The sequence below is a fragment of the Ostrea edulis genome, chromosome 7 (genome assembly GCF_947568905.1).
Source record: "Ostrea edulis chromosome 7, xbOstEdul1.1, whole genome shotgun sequence".
NCBI classification, from domain to species: domain Eukaryota; kingdom Metazoa; phylum Mollusca; class Bivalvia; order Ostreida; family Ostreidae; genus Ostrea; species Ostrea edulis.
Window position 1 is genome coordinate 16,829,937 of NC_079170.1, and position 12,409 is coordinate 16,842,345.

At 35.4% G+C, this 12,409-nt stretch overlaps 1 protein-coding gene across 2 annotated transcripts; it reads right to left on the reverse strand.

Moving 5' to 3' along the window:
• Positions 1 to 1,401: 1,401 nt before the first annotated feature.
• LOC125656075 (uncharacterized) lies at positions 1,402 to 6,428 on the reverse strand. Of its 2 annotated transcripts, none has more exons than XM_048886657.2 (5): positions 5,560 to 6,428; positions 5,103 to 5,295; positions 4,062 to 4,381; positions 3,655 to 3,932; positions 1,402 to 3,451 (listed from the first exon to the last, which is right to left on the reverse strand). In XM_048886657.2, the coding sequence occupies exons 1-5, from the start codon at positions 6,008 to 6,010 to the stop codon at positions 3,344 to 3,346; spliced, it is 1,350 nt and encodes a 449-aa protein (XP_048742614.2). In that variant the 5' UTR covers positions 6,011 to 6,428; the 3' UTR covers positions 1,402 to 3,343. The 2 variants fall into 2 exon arrangements, with proteins under 2 accessions (XP_048742614.2, XP_048742613.2); XM_048886656.2 differs by having other exon boundaries at positions 3,660 to 3,932; positions 5,560 to 6,410.
• Positions 6,429 to 12,409: the final 5,981 nt, after the last annotated feature.

Genomic DNA, 12,409 nt, shown 5'->3' on the forward strand with positions numbered 1-12,409 from the left:
TGTTAGTATCATTAATGCAGCAGCAGCATGGACAACACATTTGATTAAATTTTCAGCATGACAATGCTCGAACACACACAACAATATTGACTCAAAATCCTTTAATAAAGGGACTTGGACACGATTTCAGCTGAAAACTTTCAAATTTTATTTTTCCATTGTTAATGTTTACAATGCTTAACTGAAGTATTTTCAATGGTCAACCAACATTTAAATATCAGTTGTTGAGTTACAAGTGAGATACAGCACTTACAAATTTGGTTATGTAAACAAGGCTCGTTTACATACAGATTGTTCAATAGAAAATATCATGTTTTAAACAATTTGAGATGTGCCAGACACTAGAAACCTTTTAATTGTATTCAGAATTAACTTTGCTTTGAAGGAAACTTTTACTAGTATATTCAACCTATCAAAACAAAACACATAGCATGGGCCTTGTTTACATAGCAAAGAATAATGAAGCATTCCAAACATTAAAAATGGAAAATGAAATTGTTCATGCCCCGTTATGCAAACGGTATCAATTTTCTTGATATACCTGCTGTGTCCAACGATTTAAACCCCATTTGTGGGACAATCTAGGTAGACGTGTACGCAATCATCTGCATCAGAATCCACAAGAAAGTGGAAGGTCATTGTTGGAAGAGTGACAGAGCATTCCCCAAAGGACCATTCTGAGTGTCGGTCAGTTAACGACACGTTGCCTACATGCCCTTATATGCGTTTTGTGATACTAGTGACAAAAACAAAAATTTTCACGCACTCCTCGTGACTACCGTTTCACGTGTATTCTCATGGGGAATTATAATAACGTTTAAAACCAATCGTTATTAGACTTTCCTCATAAAAAGATTGCATAGCACAAATATTTGTTCATTTAATGAGTCAATAATAACACAGAAAATTATACACTATTTTTCAAAAAGTCCGTCAGTATATTTCAAATAATCTTCACAAACGCTTAAAATATCATTCAAAACGATTCGATGAAAACCAACTATTCAATTTTTCAGCCCTTTTTAAATATAATTCTTGATATAAGAATTCCGCATGCATTTAGCACTGGATGTCAAGAACAATATCAACCCATCTATGATACTTCCAGAAAAGTATTGATTAAATCCATCGAAGACAATCTGATTTCATAACCTTGTTTTGCAAATGAATCCTTATAGAAAGATTAAAAAATTTCATATAATGAATAATCTCATAAATAAATCCCAGAAAGAATAAGAAATTTAGAATTGAGTAAACACGGACCCCTAACACTAGAGGTGGGCGGTCACTATTTATGCACCCTAAATCTTTATTGGCTAACACCATGATATATTTGAAAATAATCCTCACAAATCGTTTGAAATATTATTTCAATTGATATCAAGAAGAATGTGTAGTATATTTTTAAACTTACAAATTTTATTTCCTGGTACATAGACTAATTTTTAGAATAAAAATGCATCTAAAACTGAAAGTTATAGAAAACTCGGTCAGTATAGTGCTAATCCATCCCTATTCCTTCCTGTAAAGTATTCATTAAATTTTCTCTGGTATTCACGACCTTTGTCATCTCGGCGTATATAATAATACATTTGAGCAACGACTTCATACCTTTCCGGAAATTCTTCTGATAATTCTTCAACAGCCAGCATGTAGTCTGATATGGGAAACGTAGTTATATTCAAATTAGAGATATAATAAACGTGTACATAAAAGTCAAACAATCTTAACTTCAGATTGTTCCTCCTTGTGCTTTGCTGTGCCATTATTTCCCTCTTTAGTTCCATGTCCTCAATTTCGTCCTCATTGATAGATTCTTCGGAAATAGCACGACGAAGACAAAGAATCGCTGTATCAATTGCACTGCTTGCTAAGACAACATTTTCCTTTCTGTATTGAGAAAAGCTCAGGTCGTAAAAAAAGGAAGCCATGGAAGAAAAGTCTCTTGTACTTACTTCAGGCATTTCCATCCAAGCTAACTTGTTATCAACTTCCCATGGAACGACTTCACCTACTGTCTTAGAACGCGTAAAGCGTGCCACAAAATCTGACTTGTGATCCATATCAAATATCTGAGCTAGAATTCCTTTTGATGTTTTTTGTTTGAACTTGTGCAAGGCCTCTGCAAAAAATTCGGCAAAGCTTGGTTTGTTCACGCCCACATTTTCTTCAGGAGAGGGAGTGAGCAACATGTCTTCATATACGTCTTGAATTAATCGGTATGCCGTTCTATAGAATCCCAAACGAGCGAAAAATCTTGATACTCCGTATGTTATTGGAATGAATGTTTTCATCAATGCATTGCTTAGATCTCTCGACTTCAGAAACGCAGGACAACCTTTCGAAACATATTTATCAAAATATGCACCAAATCTATATCCGTATTTCTCTGCAATAAAACTAATAGTCATTGTGGGGAAAACACGAATAGCCTCCATGTATACACAGAGTGTTCTGATCTCATCGTCGCTATACGAATCTATGATATTGTTCGAAGCAACGAAATAGTCGGGCAGAAATTTTCTTTTCAAAAATTTGTTCAGCAAAGATAAGGTATGTAAAAGGCATCCAGCGAAATTTGTCTCCCATTTATATTGAGGTATATCTTCGCATGCATTGAGAAAAACGGAAATGATGTGCTTCCTTTTCAGTCGTTTTGGAACATGCAAGTTCATCTCTTGGATGATAATTTTCAGAACAAAATATCCATCGATCTGAAAATTACTGAGACCTAGTGAAAATATGAAAGAGTATGCCATCGAAAAGTCTAACTTCCATTCAATATCAGGATGCAAACTTGCTGAATGACATTTTGGGATCAAAGTACATGTCCCTACAGACAAAATCTTTTCGACGAGTATCGCAGATGGCCAGTTAAATTTCCTTTTGCGCTGACTCCATTCTCTTGCAACAGGAGGGAATGTATGACAAACAAATCCGGGATAACATTTGCGAGTACCCGGAGGAATTCTGATGCCAGATGGGAGGTCTGGTTTTGAAAGGAACATTTCACCATCGTGGTCAGGAACCTGTCTAGTTGGAAAGGTTGAATGTATCTTCAATGGTCGTAGCCTGCAATAACCAGGATGTGTATCACAGAAGTCGGCATGCAATACTGATACTGAATCACCCTGAATAGAATGACGTTCAAACAGTATTAATACATCCTGAATAGCAGCAACGGTGGCACCCTTCTTCGTGAATTTGCACTGAAATAGAAATGGTTTTCTTCCGTATGACAAGTCTTTAAGTGCAACATTATCGCCAACCGCAAATGTCCCAATATACTGAAATAGTTGCCCCTGAATCACTATAGGCCTAGTTAACAAAGAGTATTCTATGATCATTTCCTTGGCAAATACGTGGCGAATAAAGAGACTGAGATGAGGCAATGGAATCCCGGTGAGGGTGTCAACATGTAGTGGATCTTCAATGAGACACTGGCGAGAATCTGTAAGGTAATTAAGGGATCTTGAAATCAAATTGTACCGTAAAACTACATTATTGTGTGTTGTAAGATACGTTATATATTCAAATAGAATAAGTGTTCTTAATGAATTAGGTATTTTTTGCAAAAGTAAATTTGGTCAATTTTAGTACAGTTTTAGATATTGAACATTTATTTTCATCGATGAAAAATACGATTGAAATTACAACACCGTTTGAGTCCTCGAGCTGAATATCATCTAGGCCGTATGTGTTGAAAAAAGACAGGAAGTTGTGCTTTTGTATCAGTGATCTTTGATCATTTTCCCCTTTGTTCATCTGTTCCGTGGAATTCGCTATAAGTTGAAGCGACGAAAACTGATCCTCCAATTTTGCTTTTACAAATTTCATGTTTTCTAAAGATGCACACTTTTCTTTGATTTGTGTTGAATCAATTCTAGATGTATTTCTGTCAGACCAGAAGAGCATTCGATGAACAAGTGCCCCTTGAATAAAATGAATTAAATACGTTTCATACAAATATTATGCTAAACTCTTTAAAATTATAACACGTAATAATTTGAATTTCAATTGTTTCCTTTTCTAGTTTGCCAGTAAAAACTAAATGTGCATACTATATGGCCAGAATTTCCTCCACTGATTCGGGCGAAGGCTGATGTAATGAAATTCCCCAAGATGGCCAAGGTAGATGGACAACTCTTTCATAGGAACATTTTTTCTTGATGATTTGACAACTGTATGCCGAACGTCGTCTCTGAAAACGTTAAATACGGTCACCTCTAGATGGAGAGCATCAACAATTGCCTTCAGCATTATATGGTCGCTCCATTCCATGGAATATGACATTCTGGTTAAGTATTCATCCCATTTTTCGGTACTTAAGAAAGATTCAATTGGACAGCCGTCATGTTGCAAAGGATTTTCCCTTAAGTATCTAAGAAAAATAGTTTTCCCTTTAGTAAATAAGTTTTTTTCTTTGCTTCGAACTAAATAGCTATATCGCCTTCAATGACTAACTTCGCCTGCAAAATAGTGATTTCTAAAATAAGTATGTCATTAATGTAAATAGGTATAAGAAAGATATATAAAAACGTTGAAATGCATTTTTTTTTCTTTGAGGAGAGATGTATCCAACATTGTTATAAAGTCAGAGATTGTAACATTAACTTGTGAAATGGTAAAAATAAATAACAGGAAGTACTGAAGTATACAGCCATGGAAATATTCAAAAAGCACAATCAACGACTTCGATTATTGTAAAACTAATAAATATTACACTTTTTAGCACATCCGAAGTTGTCTGCTTCTTTTTGAATTGAAACTTATTATTGTAGAACTGTAGATTTAATTTCTTTAATAAAGCTTTTGGAGAAATAGTAGTAACTACCTATTTTACATCTTAGGACTGACGTTACCTAGCTAAGAACAGATATCGAATGTACAGCCTACCGGTCACAAAGCAAAGGTTCTAGCCTCTGAGTCGCATTAACCGGTAATTAAAGTGTTTACAGTACATATTCTAACACCAAGTAGTAATGTTGTATACAATCTTGTGAGGTTTGACACAAATCTAACTGTACATATTTGATATATACTTTGGTAGAATTTTAGGCTAATTCTATTCAATTCAGACATATACCTTGAACTTTACTTACTCAATAGCCAATCGACGAAGTTGTTCCGGGTTACGTCCAAAATAGCCGTTTATAGTCAATTGATCTGCAATTGATCGGAACATACAGTTGCCATCAGCTTGACCATTCCATATTTCAAAATCATTGTCTAAGGCGAACCTTTGGATTGATTTCATGAACACCGGCATATTCCTGATTTGCTCCATGCCTTCGCCTGTGGATTAAATTGCAAATACTACATGTTGCTTTCATTGCACTTTGCTAGTGGTACAATGTGTTTGATAAGAAGAAAGCAATATCAATAGTTATAATAATACCACTGAAATACAAATATACCGGGAACATGTAGATCAAATATTTACCGAACCATGTATGCTTCCTCTTTGTACAATAATGTAAAACTACCATTACATAAAGATAACAGAACATTAATCAAATGAAAGCATTACAGATATATCTTTCGTTATAAAAAACCTACTGTATCTTCCATCCGTCTCATATCCATTAAACTGGTCTCCTCCATACAAAAAGGGAATGTGTTGTTCTCTCGATGTTTTTCTAAGAGACGACTGGTATTCGTCATCACTATCAAAATAGTCTGTAGCATCGTTATCATCATATTTTTCACCGAGTTCCTTTCCGATCTCTCTTTCTGAAGAGTCACAGAAATCTACATTTTCACAGCATGTTTCCAATGCGTTGAACGGTGAAACACTATTTTGAATACAAGGTGTATGTGTTTCTGTCAGATTGTTTTCATAATTGTCCTTGACATTTTCTTCCTGAACGTTTTTGTTCTTGGATAACTGTTTTTTCGTGTGCCATATTCCTTGCAAGAACGATGAAGATTTTTCGGACGTTTTTTCAAAGTGTTGCAACACATTACCTGCAAAATCTTTCGTGTAACAATTCTGTGAAGCCATCAACATCCATCAGTCAAAAAGGATATCTACAATTTGAAGAAACATTACTACTATAAGTATATTCTTTAAACCTCCAACAAAAACCGTATTCTGTCGAAATAAAGAAAAAAATTTCCGCGTTGAATCAAGGACGGAAATAGAAATGTTGAAGGAAAATACTAAAAATATACCAATAGAATCACTCAGTAAATAAAGTATGTAGACATTATTATTACGTATTTTTTCATTTATTTAACTTTCTCTCTTCTTTTCTTTCCTTTCTTCTGTTCTTTTGTCTTCTATATTTAAAACGACTTTCACATTAATGCGTGTACATATCTTCTATGTATGTATTGGTGTATATATGTACATGTACGTATATGTATGGAGATGTGTATATGTATGTAGATGAATATGCGATAAATTAATTTGATATAAAATGTGATAGTTGGATAAATATTACAAATTAAAAAAAATATGTAGGTAGATTTGACGGGGTGCCTGTCTGTGACTTATACAAAGTGACATACGCGCGCATATGTAGGTAGATTTGACGGGGTGCCTGTCTGTGACTTATACAAAGTGACATACGCGCGCATATGTAGGTAGATTTGACGGGGTGCCTGTCTGTGACTTATACAAAGTGACATACGCGCGCATATGTAGGTAGATTTGACGGGGTGCCTGTCTGTGACTTATACAAAGTGACATACGCGCGCATATGTAGGTAGATTTGACGGGTGCCTGTCTGTGACTTATACAAAGTGACATACGCGCGCATATGTAGGTAGATTTGACGGGGTGCCTGTCTGTGACTTATACAAAGTGACATACGCGCGCATATGTAGGTAGATTTGACGGGGTGCCTGTCTGTGACTTATACAAAGTGACATACGCGCGCATATGTAGGTAGATTTGACGGGGTGCCTGTCTGTGACTTATACAAAGTGACATACGCGCGCATATGTAGGTAGATTTGACGGGGTGCCTGTCTGTGACTTATACAAAGTGACATACGCGCGCATATGTAGGTAGATTTGACGGGGTGCCTGTCTGTGACTTATACAAAGTGACATACGCGCGCATATGTAGGTAGATTTGACGGGGTGCCTGTCTGTGACTTATACAAAGTGACATACGCGCGCATATGTAGGTAGATTTGACGGGGTGCCTGTCTGTGACTTATACAAAGTGACATACGCGCGCATATGTAGGTAGATTTGACGGGGTGCCTGTCTGTGACTTATACAAAGTGACATACGCGCGCATATGTAGGTAGATTTGACGGGGTGCCTGTCTGTGACTTATACAAAGTGACATACGCGCGCATATGTAGGTAGATTTGACGGGGTGCCTGTCTGTGACTTATACAAAGTGACATCTACTATACATGTATCTATTCCCTAAATTATTTTCAGAAGAAACTGTCCTTATATCCAAAAATACACGTTTGATTCAACAGATACCAACTTATACACACACACACACACACACACACACACACACACACACACACACACACACACACATATATATATATATATGTATCCCGTTCTTTCACTTGTGTTTACAACAGAATATAGCCCGTTTTGAATCGTGCGTTTACAACAGAATGTAGCCTGTTTTGAATCGTGTGTTTACAACAGAATGTAGCCTGTTTTGAATCGTGTGTTTACAACAGAATGTAGCCTGTTTTGAATCGTGTGTTTACAACAGAATGTAGCCTGTTTTGAATCGTGTGTTTACAACAGAATGTAGCCTGTTTTGAATCGTGTGTTTACAACAGAATGTAGTTTGTTTTGACTATTGTGTTTACAACAGAATGTAGTCTGTTTGGACTAATGAGTTTACAGCAGAATATAGCCTGTTTTAACTAATGAGTTTACAACAGAATATAGCCTGTTTTGAATCGTGTGTTTACAACAGAATGTAGCCTGTTTTGAATCGTGTGTTTACAACAGAATGTAGCCTGTTTTGAATCGTGTGTTTACAACAGAATGTAGTTTGTTTTGACTATTGTGTTTACAACAGAATATAGCCTGTTTTAACTAATGAGTTTACAACAGAATATAGCCCGTTTTGAATCGTGCGTTTACAACAGAATGTAGCCTGTTTTGAATCGTGTGTTTACAACAGAATATAGCCTGTTTTGAATCGTGCGTTTACAACAGAATGTAGCCTGTTTAGAATCGTGCGTTTACAACAGAATGTAGTCTGTTTAGAATCGTGCGTTTACAACAGAATGTAGTCTGTTTTGAGTATTGTGTTTACAACAGAATGTAGTCTGTTTTGAGTATTGTGTTTATAACAGAATGTAACCTGTTTTGACTATTGTGTTTACAACAGAATGTAGCCTGTTTTGACTATTGTGTTTACAGTAGAATGTAGTCTGTTTTGAATCGTGTGTTTACAACAGAATGTAGTCTGTTTTGACTATTGTGTTTACAACAGAAGGCTCCATAACAGGACATGTATTTCTGTTCGATATATCTAAACGCTTTGTCAATATGCAAATCAATTGATTTACTTTTCATTTATATACCCTACACTAAAATTCTGTAAAACTACATTTTCGTATTGGTATTGCATACGGCACATCGCATATTGTTTTTATTTCTGTTTCCTTTCTCACTTTTCTGAGAAAGATCTGATAAGTTATGGCTCCTGGAAGAAAAATATATTAATTGTATAATTTTCTTACAAAAAGATCCTGTCTTTATTATGTGGGTCTTGCTATTTCAAGAAAGATAACTGTTTCATCGGGAAGGTTTGAATTAATTCAAATTCGGAAAGTATATATTTATAATGTTTCGTTTATAGGGATGTATAGAAACTTTTTATTTAAATTTGACCGTTGCATATCATTAATAAAAATACGCATTTTTATTCATAGAATTAGTCACTAGTTTTCAATAAATTGAAGTTTGGTGCTATAAAACGATTGAATAAGTATGCTCACTAAATGTAATGTTTTGTTTTGTATTTCAATTGAGGGGTGGGCAACAGGAAAATCTCAAAAGACAAAATAGGCAGTTCTAAAATATTCGATTGAAAGTTTATCAATTTTAAAATTCTTTTAAAACTTTTGAAAAATGAAAGACGACTAATTGTAATCGAGGGTCATTACAGATGTGTCTTTAAACATATGAGGAATTGGTACAGAAAAATGATACAGAAAAAAAACAAAGTGTGTCATTTTTTCTTGAAATCCTCTTAATAGAAATTAGAGGTCACGCAATTTCATATTCTTCCTAAAAAAAAAAGAAAAGAAAAAAAAAGAAAAAAAAAGACAAGCTTGAAAATTCATTACTTGAAGAAATAGAACGATTAAGCAGGTCTAGAAATTTCTTTTCGATGATGAATTCTCGCAACTCTGTCAAATGCTACACGGTCATTGCGAATGGAAATGGGATACAATTACATGTAAAAAGGGGATCATACAAGATGCACACTACATTTGAAATATTGAAATATCAATTTTCATTGGGGTAACTTAAAATCCAACCAAAATACATAGTATTTGAGGTTGATTTTGCGAGATCATCTATTGCCATCAATTAATTGGGAATAGGGAAAACAATCCTACAATGTATCATAAGGGTATTGTTATATAAAATACTAATTCAATCTTAATACACAAACTTTCTGCAATAAATCGAGGACGGAAATTGCAAAATTGAGGCAAGTGTTGATTATAAATAACGCAGTGAACGAGTATCTACAATGTATATAGAATTGAAGGGGCTTCGCATATTTGGGACATATGAACATGTATGAGCTATATCTATTCACTGTATTTACGTTAAAATACAATTTCTGTAAATCCCTCTAAGAGGTGTGAAAACTGCATCACCAATGTGAATGACGGCTTTGTTTGAATTTATGCAGTCTATACAAAAAATAATGTTATTGGATATTTAGAAAGAGAATGAGTTGCTTCACTGCCTCTGAAAGTCTTTATTAGGGGAAAGCAAAATGTACATGAATCGCATGATAACAATGGAATCTTGTAGTTTTTATAGAGATTGATTGATTGATTATGGTTTTACGCCGTTTTGGCAATATTTCAGCCATTTTACGGCGTTTAACTAATTGAACTATTTTTGATTATGAGTGTTTGAGCTTCCCTGACGGCCCCCAGTGAGAGAACTCTTTTTCGAAAATCGGGGAAACGATCTTTTGTATGCCAAGGGAGTTATGATCCTTGATATTGGGACACCATTTAACAGACAGAGTTTTATAGAGAAACGTGCAATTAATTCGAAAACACAAAACGGAAACCTGTATAAATGTATATTTTATATGTTAGTGGGGATATTTAAAACTGATATGAACATTTTTTCTCTCTGTTTATACACATAATCGGTCTTCTTGCTATACCATTTGCTTACATCGTAAGCTATTATTTACATATGGCGGGACCGGTCAACGGGGGATGCCTATTTCTTCTACATACATGATCCCTCTTCTAGTGAGTCCTTCTTTGTCCTACTCGTGTGATCACTTTCGTTATCTTTATTTCTACATAACTTTGATTATTTCCTCAGGTAGGGCAATTATGTTTATTAATGAAAGGTGAAGACAACAAACAGTGATCAATCTCACAAGCAATAAAAAAACATAGTTGGGCAAACACGGACCCCTGGAGACACCAGAGGTGGGATCAGGTGCCCAGGAGGAGCAAGCATCTCCTGTTGACCGGCCACATTCGCCGTGCGCCGCATATCCCGATCAGGCAAACATTGTTATTCGTAGTCACAATCAATGTGCCAAGAACGGTCCAACAATCGGTATGAAAAATGTCAGACATATAGAATATCACACTCTAATGTTGATCTCGGACCTGGGATTGGCCCCGAGAGTTGATCTCGGCCCGAACCCGTAGGGCGAGGGCCGAGATCATTCGAGGGGCAATCCCAGGTCCGAGATCAACATTAGAGTGTGATATTTTTTATATCATATACCTAAAACACAACAAGTTGATTAATATTTTTTTTAAAATGGGGGGGGGGGGGGGGGTATTAACCCAAACATAAATACATGGTATACTGTACAACGATATTTGACTATTTCATTCCTTCAATGAGTTTGCTTTAATAGTTATGTTTCCAGTACTATTGGCATTGTGAAACATGCTAAAGTCTGGGTTTTGTAGCTTTATTTCATTGCTGGTCGCGATAATTGGATGATTAATTATGGACATCCCCTCATGTGGTCTAGAATTAACTGAACTGCTTGGCTGAGAAACTCGTCATATCTATCGATGTGTTGTTCATGTACATGTATATACTATTAAGCAGCTCCTAGGGGCTTGCTAATTAATACTAAAATTGGAAATAAGTGAATTATTTTTATTCATTTTTTCGGATTTACCAAACTCGCCCGTTTTCATTATTTCACATAATTTGTAAGAGTTGTAGAACTTTGTTTCCGTGGCGTCATCGTATGAACGGGAATGTTTACACATCTGATGCTGCTATTTCTTTGCTTAGGGAATGTTACCTTATACTGAAGTAAGTTTTTTTTTACCGTTTCCCATCTGTTTAGCATCTATAAGTCGTTGAAATACGTCGGAAGATAATGGTTCTGCTTTTCTCGTTTTATTGCCAAGTCCTCGGGATTTTAGATTTCAGAAATCGTTTTAAAGCAGTTTTCTAAATCAAAATTGCCGTAAATTAACACCTCCATTAGGACCAGGAATTTCTGAAAATGCTTCATTTGGTGATACACCCTCCATAATCCTCCTACTGTTTTCTGTTGCCTACGTTGATTGTTTTGAAATGAAGTTAAACGTGTTATTGTTCTAAATAAACAATTGTTACTTGGGTTACCCCCCTTTGCTTAGATACTCGCTACAATTTAGCGCTGTTTTTGAAAACGTTTTTATTTAATTTTTCTGCTTAAATTAAATTTTGTCGTGGAAGAAAGTATTATATTTGAAAAAAAAATGTATCTAACATCATTTTTTCATGTAGTTATGTTAGATTTCAAAAGATTAAAGAAGAAATAGCCATTTGAAATTTGAGGGCGAGACAGCCCCTTGATAACGGGCCGAGACAGAGATATCTCAGCCCTTAGGGCGGGACAGCCCTACCTACTTGCAGCTGTCTCACCCTAGCCAAGATAGGTGTATCAGAGCTGATACACTACTAGGTATATGATATAGCATATGACCTAATGATAGGTTGTATTGGCAAACTAGATCGTTACAACGACCATAGAATTTGCGAAATACTGACTTTCATCGACACTGTTGAAACCCCTGTACCATTAACTTATTTGTCAGTAGGTTTCCTCGATTTAAAAACTGACCATACGCAGAACAATCTCTTTTGCATCGAAACAGTTGAGAAATATAAACACCATATGCAGGTGATAATGGAATATTGCCACATAAATATTGGAAGTTTACAATGGAGAAGCTGA